At 39.6% G+C, this 18,631-nt stretch overlaps 1 protein-coding gene across 1 annotated transcript; it reads left to right on the forward strand.

Annotated features, from left to right (window-relative positions):
* Positions 1 to 12,771: 12,771 nt before the first annotated feature.
* Positions 12,772 to 15,101, forward strand: LOC117411938 (vacuolar ATPase assembly integral membrane protein vma21). Its single transcript, XM_034920401.2, has 3 exons — positions 12,772 to 12,945; positions 13,845 to 13,954; positions 14,318 to 15,101. The coding sequence occupies exons 1-3, from the start codon at positions 12,884 to 12,886 to the stop codon at positions 14,458 to 14,460; spliced, it is 315 nt and encodes a 104-aa protein (XP_034776292.1). The 5' UTR covers positions 12,772 to 12,883; the 3' UTR covers positions 14,461 to 15,101.
* Positions 15,102 to 18,631: the final 3,530 nt, after the last annotated feature.

The raw sequence follows: 18,631 nt of genomic DNA on the forward strand, positions 1-18,631 counted from the left end.
GTATAGGATTCCTAATACATGCAAACAAACAGCTTGAACACCAGCTTTCATCAAACAGGTGACCTTCAGCATGGACACATACAGCATTTCACTAGACATTACTCTGACTGGGACTCAGATCAGCGTTTCACTAGACATTACTCTGACTGGGACTCAGATCAGCGTTTCACTAGACATTACTCTGACTGGGACTCAGATCAGCGTTTCACTAGACATTACTCTGACTGGGATTCAGATCTCAATGAATAAAGGCGCAAACAACACGGAACTGAACTTTTTAATTTCATGGTTTTATTTTTGATTGTGCCAGAATGAAGTGGTCAGGTCAGGTTTTTTTTCCAATTTCAGAAAGAGTGGGACTGTTTTTTATTATTATGTTTTTATAATAAAAATGCTCTCATTTTTTATAGCTTCTTAACTATTGGCTTCCAATGCCTATAATGGGATACAAAACAGTAGCTGATTAAGACTCAATACTGGATACCATTTCATTCCTGGCAATCTGGAGGCTTGCACTAGCAGTGTAAGCCGTTTAAAGGGCAGTCTAAGAGCAGAGTGACTCAGAAGAATGCAGAAGTTAATTTGTGTGGGGTTAGAAGAACAAACTTCACAATCGCATCTAGCAGAGCACGGCTTAATTATTTTCTTTGCTGAAAATGTACTATGTGTGTCCAGTGGGAGATGAGCGTGCCATATTACTCAACTCACAAAGCTGAGAGTACTGTGGAGTTAATAGGGAGCTTTATTGTAGAGCTGGGTGCAATGATGGCTGTAAAACTCATCGACTGAAACAAAAAGAATGAATTGCACTACAGTGCGTGTCTAAACTATCCAGTATTAAGGGGACGTACAATAACAATATCTCCATTTTAACAAAAATCTAATTCTGAATTGCACTTTGGAGTCTAATTTATCAACATAGGGGATGAACTTGGACAGGGAATGAGTTGCAGATATGAAAAATAATTACATAAACCACAGTAGCAATCAGAAAGACAATGATACATTGAATACAGCATATTTCCAGTTGCTAGTCTACAGATAGGTACATGACTCCAATGCTGATCAGACACATGCATGATTTATTACCCAAAAGTAATTCTTTAGGAATGGAGATCACTTGAAAAATGTAGAGGGCAGCTGAGAGGGCGAGAGAAAGGCTGTTAATTAGATTTTCAGCCTGGCCCAGTGAGAAGCTCAAATATCACACCAGTCGGCCACATGCTTTTCATCCTCCAGCTTTCAGCTGCGTTTAAAATTTCAGCTGGATCGACTTCTTGATAAAAGCTTTACAGACATGATCTTTTAGAATGGCGAGTTTATCTTTCCCTTGCCTGAAGGTCCACTCCTTCCCATTGCCATTCTGACAAGTGCTATTGCATGCGTCCCATCTGATATAGACATTGCAGGTACGCATTACTATCACACAGTGCTGATGCCAGCTGAAGGGCTACTGAAACAGATTCAGTGATACACCCCGTGTTCTTCACCACTTAAGGTTGCCTTTAAAAAAAAAAATGAAAACCTAAGAAACGCTGATAGTGCCTGACAGTTTGAATATAATGCCTAAAACTAGGGCTGCTTGTGCATTTCCAGTCATCCACAGTTAAATAGCTGCATAAGCGATGGTGCTTCATGCACTGGGCTTTTTAGAGTCTCGCTGCTGTGTTTAATGTCTGGGAAGGAAGTAAGAAGAGCAGAAATGAAAGTTCCAATTTGTATCTTATTACTGAAGGAGAATAGGCTCTGTACAGAAGCGCACACCGCTATGGGTAACGTTTCTGATTGAGTAAAAAGAAAAACAACAGAAATGAAATAGATTTCCAGCTTCTCTTCTTCAAGTCTCTCCATGCTGCCAGCACTAATGCTAGTACGAGACCAACATTAGGGTCTTGTATTCACAGCTTTCACACTCCAAATTGCTTCCCCTGCAAACGCATATCTGAGATTAGTCTCAGCATTAGAGCTCTTTGACATTTCTGCTGCTTGGGATTGTTTGCGCTTCAGCATTGTATATACATGCATGCTAGGCTATTGAATAGCCCTAATGAGCTGTTAGGGTCAGGGGTTAGGGACCCGGCAGTAATACAGGTTTGAGGTTCACACACTACAACAGAGCAGGTGTCCTGGGAGCTGCATTTAAGGATATTGCCTTTTTTGATACACTCTTTCTTCTGCTTCTGCATAAGCCATGTTTTATCTATTAAGATTCGAGGATAGATGTCCAATATGGGATGTATTAAAGTGTGTTGTGAACAAATAAATAGATAAATTCGAGCACATTAATCTTGTTTAAAAATTGTATTGGGCGAACGCAATATTTTGCTGGCCTGACACAATTTTGTTTAGTGCGGGTTCAGCAATGATTGCCGTTGATCATAAATGTATATATATATATATATATATATATATATATATATATATATATATATACATATATATATACTGTTGATTGAGACGTAAAACGAACCTGACCTTGAATCTTCCTTACTGCTGTTCCAGAGGCAGATGAGGAAGGTCATCTTTCTCCAGACTCTCCCACAAAAGATCTTCCTGTACACGCATCTTTCAGTAGCTTCATGAATCAAGTATGAATGGTTATTAAACTATTAAAAAGCGCTGTTGTCTCCTAAACTTTGTGGTCAGTTGCTGCAGTAATGGACCTTGGGCATTCAAAATTGAGGAGAAGAATGAGGGTCCATGATTGTATATGATATCCCAGCAACGGATCCACTTGTTCCATTTCACAATCTAAAACAACATCAGTTTGTTGGTAAATGTGTCCTTAAGCGGATGTTTTATCTGATGGTATTAATGGAGTTGGCATCCACTGCATTGCAGAGAATACATCATTGTGAAAGACCTGTTTTATTAGTAGCATTTTTCTGCGGTTTTCTAAACATGCCACAGGATTTCAGTATACAAAACCCCCCCGTGGTGACGTTCTTTTACAGTGACTAATATGGTCTGCTGTTGCCCTGAGGCCTTTCCCGTCAGTGGCCCTCGTTGACAAATCACATCGCTTTGCTTCTGCCTCACGCAGATGCCCTGTGCAATCACATACGTAACACCATCACTGCAATAATGATATCACTTCTGCATAGGCTTGAGAAATATCTGCTATATTCTAAAGTTTGTGGCCAACTGCAAAACAATCTTGAGACATGTACTGTTTGTAAGACTATAGATGGTTGTATATGCAAATTTTCCGATCATTTGTCATTGTTATGGGGGTGGGGGGGCTGGTGGGTGACACCCTGTAGATACACAATGCAGGATGCAGGCATGTTAATATTACAAGAGTTGTTGCAGGAATTAAAACACCTACATTATCCGCCTGGATGGCACTGATTGGTATTTCTGAAGTCATTTGATTATTTTACTGATTCTATAGGATTGCTTTTGATTTAAAAACATAAATTTTAAAAAATAAACATAGCTGTTCAGCCAGTTAAATTGCTATCAGTGTCGTTCAACATTTCGTCACTGGTGTCATGTTTTGGAAGAACAGTGGATAGGTTCTACAATCTGAATTGTTTTCTTTCTTAAATGTCAAAGAACATAACTTTTGTGGTAGTGGGTTATTAAGAAAGGGACTTGGGCACTGGACTATACTGCACAATAAGTGACTTGCTGATGCCTAGTGAAATGTACCCAGATAACTGCATTGTAAAAAAGTGACTTCATGTGACATGTTGTCCGAGTTCTTGATGATTAGACAGCACTGTTCTGCTGTGGGGAGAGTAAGCTGTGCCTGTGTCTGATACTAGCAATGCATGAGAACCAGAAACCTTAGGAATCCTGCTTCAGTCGACATGTATTAAACTCAACTCTCATTCAGTATTCCAGAATGAATCATTCGTTATTTCAAATAACTTTCTGCATTTGACTCGATGAAGCAACATTAGTTCATTCTATAGGGTGGCCAGAGCTGTACTCATTTTTTTCCTGGAACCTGCTGTAAGTGTGCCGTGACCGTGCTGTGATTGATGCTATGAAGGTTATGATCAGGGGAACAGCAGTCTCTGCACAAGACCCCCTGCATTGTCCTTGGTGGCATGAAAAGAAAAAAAAAATCTCCCTGTAAGTGTGGATTTTTTGGGTTATATAACTCACTTTAGTTTTGTTTTTCTTTCCTGGTATGAGAAGCATTCAATTTCTCACTCGCTGTTCCACTGAGAACCCCAAGTTTCATTTTACAAGCTTTTGAATCTTCCCAAGTGAAAAATAAAATAACAAGTCCTGATTTTGAATGGCTTTACTTTATCTGCTCGGGGCATGAATTTTTTTTTAAAAATTTTTTATATTCTATCCATTAATCCACATAGTCTGGGAAAATGGTCTTTAAAAAATACAGCCCCTAAAGCAAGGGTAGGTAGAAACCTGAATAAGATCACTGCCAGACATTTGCTGGTGTCAAGATGCTTGCTGCAGAGATGAATAACAACTGCACGTTCCTTTTTTTTTTTAAACAGCACACTATTAATTTTTCCAAGGGCAAAGCAGTATTCTATTGTGCTTAGAATACTGCTTTGTACAGTAAGATTAAAAACACATTTTTATAACTTAGCATATGTATTTTAAAGGGAAAATGTCTCATCCTGTTTTATACCATTTCGTTTGTTTATGAATGATGTACGTGCTGTCACTGCTTTTTAAAATATGATTTTATTAGTTTCATTGATGTCATTTAAAGAGTTACACCAGCACGGTACTTCTTTTATTAATGTATATTTATTTTGGCCATCGTGCCATTTTGTTTTGTACAAGTCTTTTGTTTGTGTGATTTAATTTAATAAAGAGCGTATTGGCGTTTCACCCCGCAGTACTTGTGTTGCCTGTATTTCCTGGTCTGTGATGTCACCCACCCAGCCATGCGTGACAAGATCAAAGGGTATTTTAAGCTCTTCCAGGGAGGTTTTTAAATATCCCCCTTTTTTTAAGGCCCGTTCAATCTCTTAAACATGGTGAGATGATCTTCTGAAAACCGAATCTGTTACAATTAAACCAGCAAACCTTGAGGGGTTTTTAGATGCCTTGACACAATGCCATGTTTTTTTTTTTTTTTTTTTCTTCAAAAACAATCTTTGTATTCGTTGATTGGAAATAATAAAGAAAAAATAATAAAAACAAAATAAATCACAAGAGATAATAAAAAAAGAAACACCACTGCTTTGGATTTGAATAGAAATCTGTTCTCAAAAACATTCAGTGTTTTCATGTTGATATTTGCTGCAGTATGTGTGGGTCCCTCTTAAAATATAGAATAAAGGTTCTGAGCATTTAGAAGCATTGTGCACAACAGAAAATGGAGTGAGGTAGAAAGCGATCAGCCCTTTCTGAAAAGATTAATGAACGAGACAAAGGAAGATTAATGATGTAGATTTTGCTCTGCTAACTTTGCCGTTAATCAGCTTGACAGTGACAGTGGGTCGCATATATTTGTGATAAGTGAAGCCCTTTGACTTGCAGTGGAATATTCTAGCAGATTCAAACCCAGCACTCTAAATGGTTATGCAAAACGAGTTAAAGGCCAGATTTTAAAGTAATGAATTGGAATGAGCAAGGAAGTTAACTCGCAGTCTCCAATCCTCTGGAGAGAAATCATTTGCACCTTCTCCCAAAACAATAAATACATTGAAAGTTCATTAAAATCAGGAGTGAAACTGCACCCAGGGGAATTATACAGGTTTAAGTCTTGATCAAAGAAAATACAGAATTAACTTTGTGTTCTCCTAGGGGTGGAGAGACCAGTGTACAAGTAACTACAACAATGCAAGCAGGAATCCTTAAATACAACAACAGAAATACCACTGAGGGTTTCATTAAACATCTAAAGGGTGAGGGGTGACAGAGAAGATCAAAGAGATGCAGTCTCTCATTAAAATGGGCTGTTCTGAGAAAGTATTGTAAGGTCCACATTTGACATACTGTATCCCAAAGCTGTCATTGCGACTAAAATTAGGTTCTTAAGCTACGTGTTCCATGCTTTCAGTGTGCTTTATTCCACTTTGCTGTACTATTACTGTGTTGAACTTTTTTAAGGGTGATTAGAAAGCGTGTGATCAGAGACAGCAACATATAGCATAGTCTTTAAATGGAGACACAGAACTTCACGTCTGCAGCTGATCTTCTGGCAAGAACTTATTACAGACCAAACATATGTTCTTGATGGTGAATTTGCTTTATTGGCAGAAGGCGGCCAATCAGTGCAATAGGGATTGTGCGGCTTAAATTGATATGAATAGCAGTAGCAATTTAAAAGAAACAGTAACCTGGCTGTCAAGCATTTTGTGTGCAAATAGCATTTTCTACATAAGCAGAACCCCTGCCCTCTTGATGGAAATGAGAGTCTGATTGTTTCAGAAAGACCCCGGGTAGACTGAGCCCTGCCAGCCCTGCATGCTGGGATATCTCCCTACAGACAAGAGGATTTATTACTCCTCTGGTCTGTCAGCCAGATATCGGCCAAAAACGGACACTGAACCTGGCATGATGGCACATTGTGCAGCGAACTGTGCAGGTCAAAGACAATTACTGGTGAATTTGCAATTGGAAACATTCTGGTATAATTATTATACCCTGGTACTGTGCAAGAGAAGGCAGAGAAAGGTAATGCTCAAGAGACCCACAGTACTGACAGAAACTATGAAGCAGTTCAGCAAACATCTGAAGTTGGTGGACGTTTCCTATTTTTTGAATTTTTCCCCAGAGTCTGGCGCACAGCCGTGTTTTCTGGTGAGCCTGACAGTGATCTCAGCGTTGGCCTCTTCACCCCTGCCTGCCTTCACACCGCTTGGTTGGCCGCTAGACTCCCCTCGGTTGGTTAATGCTGTCTGGGTGCCTAAGTGCTGCTTCTTTGTAATTCTCGTTTACAGCTTTTGCTGCCACTTCAGTTCTTTAAATTGTACAGAACAGATTTTATCACAGAGCGCTTTAAGTAACTCTCCCCAAGGGACTAAAGCCTGACACTGGGGCCCTGGTTTTGCATTATAACACACTCAAAGGAGCATGTTTGTCATTAGCACACGCTAGTCCTCAAACCAAAGGGACTCCCAAAAAAGAACTGCATTACGATCAACATGAAAAGTTATACTTAAAGAATACTGAACCTATCCAATATAAACCTGCACAGTATGACGCATTAGAAATGTATAACTATGTATGCAGCCCATCCTTAAAGAACGGCAGGGGAATTCATTGCTTTTGGCATACATCTAGTAGTTGAGACTGATGTACAAAATGTTTATCATTTTATTTAGAATTACGATGTTTCCCGAATCTAATTACAGTAGTAATGTAGCTGTGAAGCAGCTGAAAACACACATCTTGATGTGAATATTGCAGCAGTTTAAAGTCTGTGCCGCTGTGCAGTACATTGCACACCATGTTTACAACACATAATAATGATTCACTGGAGCGCTCCACAGGAGCTGCACGCCCGTGTTCAAGCCTGCTGCAATTTAGATGACTATTTTCTTGTATTACCCTACCGGCTGGAGATCCCATAAGGCAGCCAGAGTATAACTGGAAACATCATTTATATTGTGAAAATGAATTCAGATGTTATGCTTCAAATAGAAGCCATCATGTAAGGCTTGACGTATCCCCATTTTAAACACGCACAGTTATTTACTTCCATTCTTTGAGTCTTTCTTCACTTTTTAGCGTCCTTATTGAGAAAACAGCCACATTTATGAGCTGACCGTGTTATATATTAGAAGCAGTAGTCGTAGTAGTAATAATATGAATACCAGGGTTTTTTTTGTTTTTTTTTATTTACTGTTAAGTAATGATCACAGGGCTCAAGCAATCCCCAGTTCTAATGAAATAAAAGTACCTCTTTATCTCAAGGGCTCCCTAACCAGTGATTCAGCTCTTATGAACCAGTCCAAGTGCTGGGTAGGTAATTCATGTTCCTCATTACACAGATTGAAATCAAATCCTACGCGCCTCTGTGGTGGGCACCCCGTCTCATCACAGGGAATCTGGTTAAATCTACAAGTGAATTATAATGACTCCCAGGCTGAAGGAGAAGATGATGCCTTTAGTCTTTCCTGCCATGAAGAACACAGATCCTTATGGAATTCACATCTTTATTGCTTGAAGAACACAGGAGCTGACTGGAGGCTATGAAGGTCCTCGATCCTTATGAAATTCACATGTTTATTGCTTGAAGAACACAGGAGCTGAACACAGGAGCTGACTGAAGAGGCTATGAAGGTCCTCGATCCTTATGAAATTCACATGTTTATTGCTTGAAGAACACAGGAGTTGACTGAAGAGGCTATGAAGGTCCTCGATCCTTATGAAATTCACATGTTTATTGCTTGAAGAACACAGGAGCTGACTGAAGAGGCTATGAAGGTCCTCGATCCTTATGAAATTCACATGTTTTTTGCTTTTTTAAGGAGGAATTGCAGTTCAAAAAATCAATAGAATATATTATTGAACATACAGAGTAAACACAGAATAAATGACAGCCGCCTTTTGCTCACATTCGTTATTTCAATCATTACACAGCCTTTCTTTCTCCAGGTTGTTCCCAGTAAAACAGGTGTCAGATGAAGCCATATTATTATTATTATTATTATTATTATTATTATTATTATTATTATTATTATTATTATTATTATTATTATTATTATTATTATTATTTATTTCTTAGCAGATGCCCTTATCTTGAACAGACTGTCTTATAAACAGAGCAGAAGACAAATAGTTGGTTGACATTATTAATCAAAAGAATGGCCCCTCATGGGGAATCAATCACAATTCCTTTAGTGCTGACTAAACATGTGATCACAGTTTACACTGCTGCAGCTGGTTGATGCTTCATTTCAATTCATTCATGGTAACAGGAATAGGCAGTTTCATTGATTAAAACGAGTTGTGTTTCTGACTTTTACCAGCTTATAATGCACTCCAAGCCATTTTGTTATAATAATAATAATAATAATAATAATAATAATAATAATAATAATAATAATATCACCCTATTCATACTCAATGGCTTTAAAGAAGCTAAGATGCTTAAACAGTCTCTGCTGCTTTGTATTATTATTAATCAATTATTTCTTATTCTTCTAATTAGCAGCTGCGCCTGCTCTGTAATTGGTTACAGAAAGGGACAGGGCACCCACGGTCCAAAACCACCTCTGTAGCATTCACAGGCATTGTACAGGTTGCCCTTGAAGCTCACAGCCGTGTGCTATTAGAGGTACCCATACACCATCTTGACATACAGTTCAATGATATGCTGGGCAGAAAGCTTGCAGACAGGATGAATGGAATGGAGATTGATACAGACTTGGCCCCTTGAGTAACATTGATTGACTTTAAACAGATTTGCTGTGTTTCAATTACTGCAACCATGTCCCTAAAGGTCTACCATTGCTGTCAGTTTTCATTGCACTCTATGTAATTGTTTCCAGGCATGCTGGATCTGAGGTTTCTCAACCACTTAACTTGGTATCAACAAAACTGTAAGCAGTTCTTTCTAGCTGACTTCCCAGAGCCCTGGCTACCACCTCATTCACGACGAATGAAAACCCGTGCTAGATGCACGACACATTAACTGCTATTAGTTTAACATCGTAACGGTTTTCCCTTGAGCGAATTGAACCACAAGACTTGAGATGAGGTTAATGAAAGTCGGATTTAAATAGTGAAAATATTTTTTTTAATTAAAAACAAATTGAAACAATTTATTTTAATGTCCTCCCTTCTTCTGATCAGCACTCTGCCACAGTGAAAAAGTAAATGGTAAATGAGCAAGATAGCTGCTGTGTATACAGATAACGAATTAAATTGCGGTAGATTGGGTTATTGTGTGGGACAAAAAAGATGAGAGAATCTCGAGTCATTAGACAAATAACCAGCTGTTTGCTGGCATATTAGTCAAGCCTGTGTATGCTATTTACTTGGAAATGATAGCACTGCATTTTTGTTGCATTGATAATTGGCCTCTGAATGCTTGTGTTATTTTAGATTGCAGAGTCCCTTTAAAAGGCAACAGTTTACACCCTGGGCTCATATTATGATCTGCACAAACGAACTTGCGGTTCTTTCAGTTGTAGGTAATACAACTAATAAAAGTGAGTGTGACAAAGTGATATTATCAGGAACTTCTCCCCATTGACTCCAGGTCTATTCTGGCCAGGATAATAGGCGGAGGGTAATACTGGTTGGTTTGACTGTATATCTGTAACAGTGTGCTGCAAAATCAGTACGAGTGTGCAGTGTTTGTTCAGTCCACTGTTTTCCTGCCCAATGGTTTGCTAAGAGTTTTTTTCATGGTAGTACAATTATATCCCCTTCGGTCACACATTTTTAATTTAATTTTTAGAAATTTTAAAACAGTTTGTGTGATATCTATAGAGTTCGAGAAGTTACCTTGCCATAACTTAAAAAAAAAAAAAAAAAACTCTATGCATTATAAAATAGATACATAGATAGGAAACGGGGTACAATTGTGCACACAGTGACTGAGGGGATATTCTAATGAGATCTCACTGGGGGGAACTTACGAATGCCAGCCTCTGCATCGGGGATCATGATTCCATATCCAGGCTTGTTGTTTTTCTGTGGTTCTCTGTTGTATTCATTGAGGTAACTGGAACACTAGGATGGAGGTGCTGTGTGTGTGTGTGGGGGGGGGGGGGGGGTTGGGGGGTGCTGCTGGTTCACTGCACTGGTGCTGCTGTTTCACACCAACCCTCCCAGAATCATCACATCAACCATCCCTGCCACCCTTTCCACTCTCCCTGCCCCCATGCCTTCTCTTAGCTGAGACTCTGACAGACTGACACAATTTCAGAGAAACACAGCCAATTGCAAAGTGTAATTCATCTCTAAACAGCCTGCGGTCATTTCTTCAGGGTTTTTTTACATGCTGAAAAGTTTGCAGATATGTAATAAAGTATGTATATTGCGGTGTTCACATGGGGTACGGAATGCTGAATGCAATCAGTATAATGTGATCAATGTGCAGGACACTGCTGCAGCATGGTGTACTGACATAAAGTAAAAGACAGTACCAACAGAAGCCAGATAGAAAAGATAAATATAGCAAGTGTTGTTTCCTGGCAACTTGGCAAGTGATACATGCTGTAAGTCATGATAACTAGGACAAAACAAATACAGTATCAAACACACCTGTGAAGACAAAATCTCGAACAGACGAAGAATATTTGCTTTAAAAGCACACATTGCAACTAACTTCAGGACTACTTGAAGGCCGACATCCATAGGCTGATCAATACAATACAGTATTTCAAGTCCATATGAAACATTATTTAATTAATCTATCTGCCCTGTGCTAGACATTTTGAAAATGGATTTGTATTTTCCACAGCAATTAGAGAACAGCAGTGCTGACAAACAGCGCCATCTAGGGGTTGTTTGTAGTCCAACATGAGCACCTACCCCTCTGCTCTGTATAAGAGTATCTGACACCATCCAGCTTCACCTGACCTCACCACTGCCCTGCAGCTTCAGTCTCTTGAGGTTCATTGAAGATCCATAAGCATTGTGTGCCACGATATTCCGCCAGGGCCACCAGCACACAAAACCACTGCTGTATTGCACTGTATATTGCAATAGTTTAGTAGAGTAACAGAGTAAGATAGAGCATACATTGGTTTGCTTGCAGCTAGAGCTCTTAAATATACACATGCACCAGCGGAAGAACAGAACTAGTCAGAGTGATATTTTTTAAAGGGGGTACATTCATTCAAAGTGCTCTCAGGATTTGGAAAGAGGGCCCATACTGTATAGCATGAGTTTGATTCACAGGATGAAGGTAGATAATGTCCTGTACTGTAAATTGGCTTTGGTGATCTTCATTTCTCTTGAGCTCTTGTGAGTGAACATAACTGTATAACTCTTAATGAACTATATGAATGATAGTAACCACTTTTCCTTTTTCTGTGTGTGCAGACGTGTTTGATATGGGAATCAAAAGTAGGAGGTTTAATCAAGAAGCGATATGCTGTATATTATTGATTATTATTGTGAATTACAAACAGGTCTTACTTTTTTTTCCTTAGGGAGCACAGGTAGTGGGTGTTTCTGTTTTTCTTTTAAAATCCCACTTCATTTCCAGTGAGGAATTTATAATGATCCCTGAGGCAGGGTTTCTACAGTAATAACAGTCAAGCCTGATACTATAAATCCTGTTTTCTTACCAGCCTTGTGGTTAGTCATTATCACTGCCGAACCACATTCTTAGATTTAAAAGCAAGAGGAATTCCTCACTCATTCGTCATTCCTTGGCAGGTCACTTCGCTGATACAGTATTGTTTGTGATTCAATTGATTACCACTAGAGGGCGCCTGTTCAGTGCAACCTGATACCTGGCTGTGTATATGGTTACGGAAAGTGATCTGCATTGCACAATATATTTTATAAAATCTTACAGTTAACCGAAATACCGGTTATTCCCCCCCCCCCCCGCCGCCGCCGCCAGTAAAAACAAATATATACAAAAACAGTTGACAAATACGGGTATCTTCTGATGCACGGTGTACAGACACAAACTGTATGGCGATGTAAAGTTCGTATGTGCTCGACCGTGCAAAGCAATCGCGTTAATATTTTTAAAAACCCAGATTAGCATCAATATTGGATTACTTTAACATCAGTTAGTCCACGACTTGCGCTAACCAGGGTACCTAACCTGACACTAACTATTACTTTTAAAATAATTCACGCAGCACGTCTAATCACAGCACGTCGTTGGATGGAAGTCATATGACACTTCACTAGCGTCAGAGTATCACATGACCCTCTCCAGGAAGTGGTCGTCATGTGATCTCATTCAGCGTTTTGCACGTAGAGGACATTGCGTTTGTCAGTCAGTGTGTACTAAAATATCAAAAGCATGGATAGGTTTGACAAGACCTCGCTCAATGCAGCCCCGGCGTCAGCACCAGACTTCAGAGGGTAAGGAGATTGTATTTATAAATAACCTGGAGAAATTAGCGGAGCGATGAGTTTGTTTACTGTGCGTGTTAGTGTTTTCAGGTCGGGATGAGACAGACAGACGAGGCCAAGGCATATATCATTAAAATTGTGAATGATCTCAGACTCGAGTTTTATTTTTTTCATCCAACAAAAACGTGTTCTGAATATATCTTCTCATGGCTTTGGTGTTGTAGGTCATTTGAATTGGTGTATTGTTTTTGGTTTGCGTGATGCCGAGATTGACAGTGTGCAAATATCTACAGTGTAAACGAACACACCGAACCATCTGTAATAATGTGCACATCGCTCTTTCACATTTAAAACTACAGCACGAAATACGCTGGGACAGTGGCGTGCATGTAGATGTGATTTAGCAGCCACTGCGGATAGGACTGGATTGTAATCAAATTAGAACTAAATTCTTATTTACAGTAGTGTGTCATGATGGGTGTTTTGTGTGTAAACACTAACAGCAGAAATAGAAGGGCTATTCCAGGACCGTCTTGATAAAGTTACTAAAAGGAAAGCTTTGTAAAAACTCGTTTCCTCCAGCGCAGCGCAGACAACACAGGTGCGAACCAGGACAAAGCGGGGGTGCGTGAGGCATCGATATGATATTGAACCAGCCGAGGCAAACACACCTCTGTGTGCAGTCAAAACAGGGCGTTGTTATGCACGTTGAGGCATTTATGTTTGACACGATAGTTACCCTCTATTCCAATACGAAAAAAACATATAGCTGATTTGATATACATATTTTTCGGTTTTAGTAAGCGACGTGTAGGACCCGATTATTCAAGTTGAGCCCTCCGCGTAAAGCAGCAGCTGACACACCGGGGCACTCGTTGCTAACGTGTATTTCCTGTGTGTGTTTACAGGAATGATGGCTCCTTGGTGTCAGCGCTGAAGACTCTTCTGTTCTTTACAATCCTGATGATCACCTTACCGATTGGACTATATTTTGCATCAAAGTCGTACTTCTTTGAAGGTAATTTTAACAACACAACATCCATTTACAGGAACCAACATGATTTTGTAATTTGATGTATCAGGTTTATTTGAATAAAAAAACATTAATGCACATTTTGAAAGAATATTGAAATGGAATAATAAAAAAAAATGTTTGTCCCAGCACTAAACTTCCAATTCTTATTCCTATTCCTTTATAAAATCAATTCCAAATTCCCAATTCCCATTCCCTTTCAATCAGTTCCAATTCCAAGTCCTTCAAAGGAATTTCCTTTGAAAGACTTGGAATTGGAACTGGAATTGATTTTTAAAAAGGAATTCGTATTGACCCCGACCCTGCTGGTAAAACTGTGACAATGATGAAGCATTTTTTGTTTTCTAGCAACTTTGGGGCTATCCAATAATGACAGCTACTTCTACGCAGCGATTGTGGCCGTGGTGGCTGTGCACATGGTGTTGGCCATGTTTGTCTACGTGGCTTGGAATGAAGGCTCGAATCAGTGGCGGGAAGGCAAGCAGGACTAACGGCTGACCTCTTTCGGGCAGACGTTTCTTGGTGGAGCACATTAAAGACGCAGGCAGGACTGACTCGTACAGCTGAGAAGTGCACAGTGGCGTTTAGAACGTCACGAAGGAGCTCAGTAGCCCTTTTTTGCTACAGAGACGGCAATTTCTCTGAAAAAGGAAAGGTTCCTAACAACATGTCGTGGGTGTGCTCTTTACTGCTTAAAAAAAAAAAGTTTAAGCAGTACAGAAATTTCTGGTTATCGAAAAAGGAATTTGCCCAGAACTAAATGTGCCAGATAACAAGTGAAAGAGAATTGCATTGTGTCCATGCAACCATCCACGAGCGCTTACATGTGTTATGATGGAACTGCAGTGTAATAGACTTGAACAGCGTGGTGAACGCTTCTTCAGGTATTCAACGATCCCTTGTGACGCGTTTGCACCATAACTGTTACTGTAGTTGTTACTGTGTGTTTTTTGTCATTTGTTTGTAAGTGGAAAGATGCAAATCATTGCCGAGCCTCTCTTAGTGAAATGTTTTAATGCTTAGAAATGTGAGTTACTTTAAACTCATGAACTTGTTTTGATCTGGGATCACAAACCTGGGATGTAAAATAAATAAATAAATAATAATACCATGTCCACATCACTTTACTCTATACTGAATGAGTTTTAGTCTTTATTTTAATAGATATCACACCAAAAGGGTTACAAAATAATAATACATGAATAAAATCCAGTCCTGTGTGTGAGTTCAGACCTCCAAAATGCTTTATCCTTAAGGGTCAAATAACAGATCTTTATTGCAAGCGAAAACAAAAAACATTGCTGAAGAGGTGCCCCTCTCGAGCGTATCCTTATCAGAAAACATTGCTGAAGAGGTGCCCCTCTCGAGCGTATCCTTATCAGAAAACATTGCTGAAGAGGTGCCCCTCTCGAGCGTATCCTTATCAGAAAACATTGCTGAAGAGGTGCCCCTCTCGAGTGTATCCTTATCAGAAAACATTGCTGAAGAGGTGCCCCTCTCGAGCGTATCCTTATCAGAAAACATTGCTGAAGAGGTGCCCCTCTCGAGTGTATCCTTATCAGAAAACATTGCTGAAGAGGTGCCCCTCTCGAGTGTATCCTTATCAGAAAACATTGCTGAAGAGGTGCCCCTCTCGAGTGTATCCTTATCAGAAAACATTGCTGAAGAGGTGCCCCTCTCGAGTGTATCCTTATCTGCTTTGGAACAGTACTCCTTAAGTTTACGTAACACTATAGACGATTGTTTTTGAGCTTGAAATTCAGTTTGGCCCTCCTATGTCCTTTATATTATAAAATGCCTCCTTTTTGCTCTGGTAAGTTGAAACAGGTTCATGCTGCGTATGGACACAGGAGGGAGCTGAAGCGTTGATATTTCAACAGAAGGGGCGATTCCTGACATTTGTTACGTTTTGATAAAAACATCAGTATCAGACCACTGATGTTTTCTGACTTTTTGATGATCAAACTTCAGTGTGTCAAGGTAGACCCATCACCACAATAAAATATAAAACCCTGTGAGACTGGCAGTGTTCTGAAATCAGAGTAACACATGTACTGTGTTTCGGAAGAGCTGTTATTCTTTCTGTGTATAAGCTGAACGTCGTTTAAAAAATTCAATAAAATGAAAGGATAGCGTCCTGTGAAAGGTTGTGAGCAGGCTGGGTTTTTTTGTGTTTAATTGAATAAACATGCACAGCATTCATTAGGGGGGTTGTGCCTAGTGATTGATTATTATCCAATATTGAAGAAATCGATTTCTATTTGATAAACCATTTCATGAGTTTGTGAAAGTGATGTAAAACTAATTCTGTTCTACTCTGCAAACAAAGGACTGAAACTAAAATGGAACTCCATTGCCCTAGCTCAACACTTTTACTCTAGCGGGATATTATATTGGAATTGAAGTAGTTAGTTCCTTTTTTGGCTTGCAAACTTACACTATACCTATACCACAGTAGTTATCCTTCCAGCTCTCAAATAAACATATGGTGCACTTCCTTTGCACATGTAGAGCATTGTAACCAAGCGCTTTGTATTCAATAAAGCACGGTGCACAGATACACATGCACCTAGCCCACAATTTGTGAAATTATGCAGAAGCACACACACACACCTAACTGATAATGTCATGCAGACCTAATATCAACATGTACTGCTCAGCTTTCAGCTCTGACACGACAGACAGATAATGAGAGTTAATGTGAAGTGCTGGTGGGTAAGGGCAAACAGCAAGGTTCCTGCTGCGCTGGGATGTTTGTGTTGATTTAACTGACATTTCCAAATGGTACTGGTGCTAGCAGAGATGCACAAAAAACTATGTTGGTAAAATGCCTGGTAAATGCATGTGTAGGGCTAAAAGCCATGTGAGCTGATGGCATCCTGGGGTGTACTGTATGTTCTTGAAAAGTAGCAGTGTGCTGCTGGAGAGCACTCCCAACACTTACTGTGTTACCAAGCAACATGCAAGCATAAGCCCCAAATTACTCTGAAAAACTGATTTTGTTTTGTAACAATTTGCAACAGAAAGTTATGCAAATTAGAGCTGCAGGTTATTAAATCTGGTCAATAAGAAGTCTGGCCCATTGTGACCCATTTTTAGGCAATGACATAAGCGGGTAGCAGTGTGGAGTAGTGGTTAGGGCTCTGGGCTCCTGACCGGAGGGTCGTGGGTTCAATCCCTAGTGGGGGACACTGCTGCTGTACCCTTGAGCAAGGTACTTTACCTAGATTGCTCCAGTAAAAACCCAACTGTATAAATGGGTAATTGTATGTAAAAAATAATGTAACTGTATGTAAAAATAATGTGATATCTTGTAACAACTGTAAGTCGCCCTGGATAAGGGCGTCTGCTAAGAAATAAATAATAATAATAATACAGTGTATTTCAATGAACATTGAATTCATGTTTCACTGCAGTCAACACAGAGCTGTACCATTGAGGGGTGTACAGTATTACAGTATTGAGACACCACACTCAAGTGAGTACCGCTGCGCTCAGGGATTCCTTTATAAGAACGTCCTGGTTTGATTTTGGATGGACACTTATAAATAATACAACAGAAATGTGTAAGTACAGCAGCAGAATGGCTGGAGCTGGATTAGATGAACTATCTTGCCACCACCAGATTTGTTGTGGGTTCTAGAGCCAAGTGACAAAAATAATTCTGCGTGATTCATTTTCTTTTGGCCTAGGAGGCATTCGTGCAGGAATTACTGTACCAGTCAAGACACAGAATTATTCACTGCTGCTGCAGTTTTTGAGGAGACAAGTCAAATCCATCAGCGAGCCCTTGCTAATCTCTGTCGTCACTGGAGCCTCTCTAATGCATCAGCTGAGCAGGATGCTTAGTTAATGCTTTAGATGACCTTTCTGAGGGGGACGTGGATGCAAAGCAGTAAACGTCTTTTTGAGTGATTGGCTATGAAACCTCATGTGCCTCTAGGTGCATGTTCCTATTTTTATTTTTTTTTTACAAATACATTATATAACGTGTCAATCCATGCACGGCTTGAAATACATTCCATTTATATGGGTGATATTTTCCATATAAAGCTGTCTAAATTGTGGATATGAACCACTTATTTTTATCGAAACTAAAGGCCATTGTGGCGGATTACGAGTTGTGTATACTTAACTGGGCTGTGAGCTGTGGACTGTGCAGTGCTGGTGAGGAGGGGAGGGAGGCAGATTTGCATACATGAGCAACCAATGTGCAAAAGTGACAAATGGAAAGTGCCATGTCTTAAATACATGGCACAACTGCTGGAATGCAATTCATGCTCCAGTAAAACTGTTGATCAGTATATAATATTTAGGTATTATTGGGCTTGTTAGAAAATCTGCATCATGTTGCTTCAGGTAGGTAAAAGCATTCCATCTATGCAGAAGTATTTTTATTGTTCAAAGAAGGCTAATGAATTAACCAGCGTGCTCTGCAGCAACGAGGAGTGGCGTGAAGCATTGCTTTTGTTGTTAGGTCATTCTATCTCTGTTATCCTAGTGGATGGATTCTGGAGCGTGTTCCATTACACACTGTACAATCTCATTGAAGCATTTCATCAGGAAGCAAATGAGATGGCTCTAGAACTCAAGACTACTTCAGAATTGAAAATCAGACCCTTTTTACATCCTTATATTTTTCATAACACATAAGTCATGTCC

This window comes from Acipenser ruthenus, chromosome 16 (assembly GCF_902713425.1).
Source record: "Acipenser ruthenus chromosome 16, fAciRut3.2 maternal haplotype, whole genome shotgun sequence".
Lineage (NCBI taxonomy): Eukaryota > Metazoa > Chordata > Actinopteri > Acipenseriformes > Acipenseridae > Acipenser > Acipenser ruthenus.

Excerpts from the sequence above, each read along its gene's own strand:
- LOC117411938 (XM_034920401.2), top strand. The coding sequence starts at position 12,884 with ATGGATAGGTTTGACAAGACCTCGCTCAATGCAGCCCCGGCGTCAGCA. Across the intron at positions 12,946-13,844 it reads TCAGCACCAGACTTCAGAGG|GAATGATGGCTCCTTGGTGT; the intron begins GTAAGGAGATTG and ends GTGTGTTTACAG. Across the intron at positions 13,955-14,317 it reads AAAGTCGTACTTCTTTGAAG|CAACTTTGGGGCTATCCAAT; the intron begins GTAATTTTAACA and ends TTTGTTTTCTAG.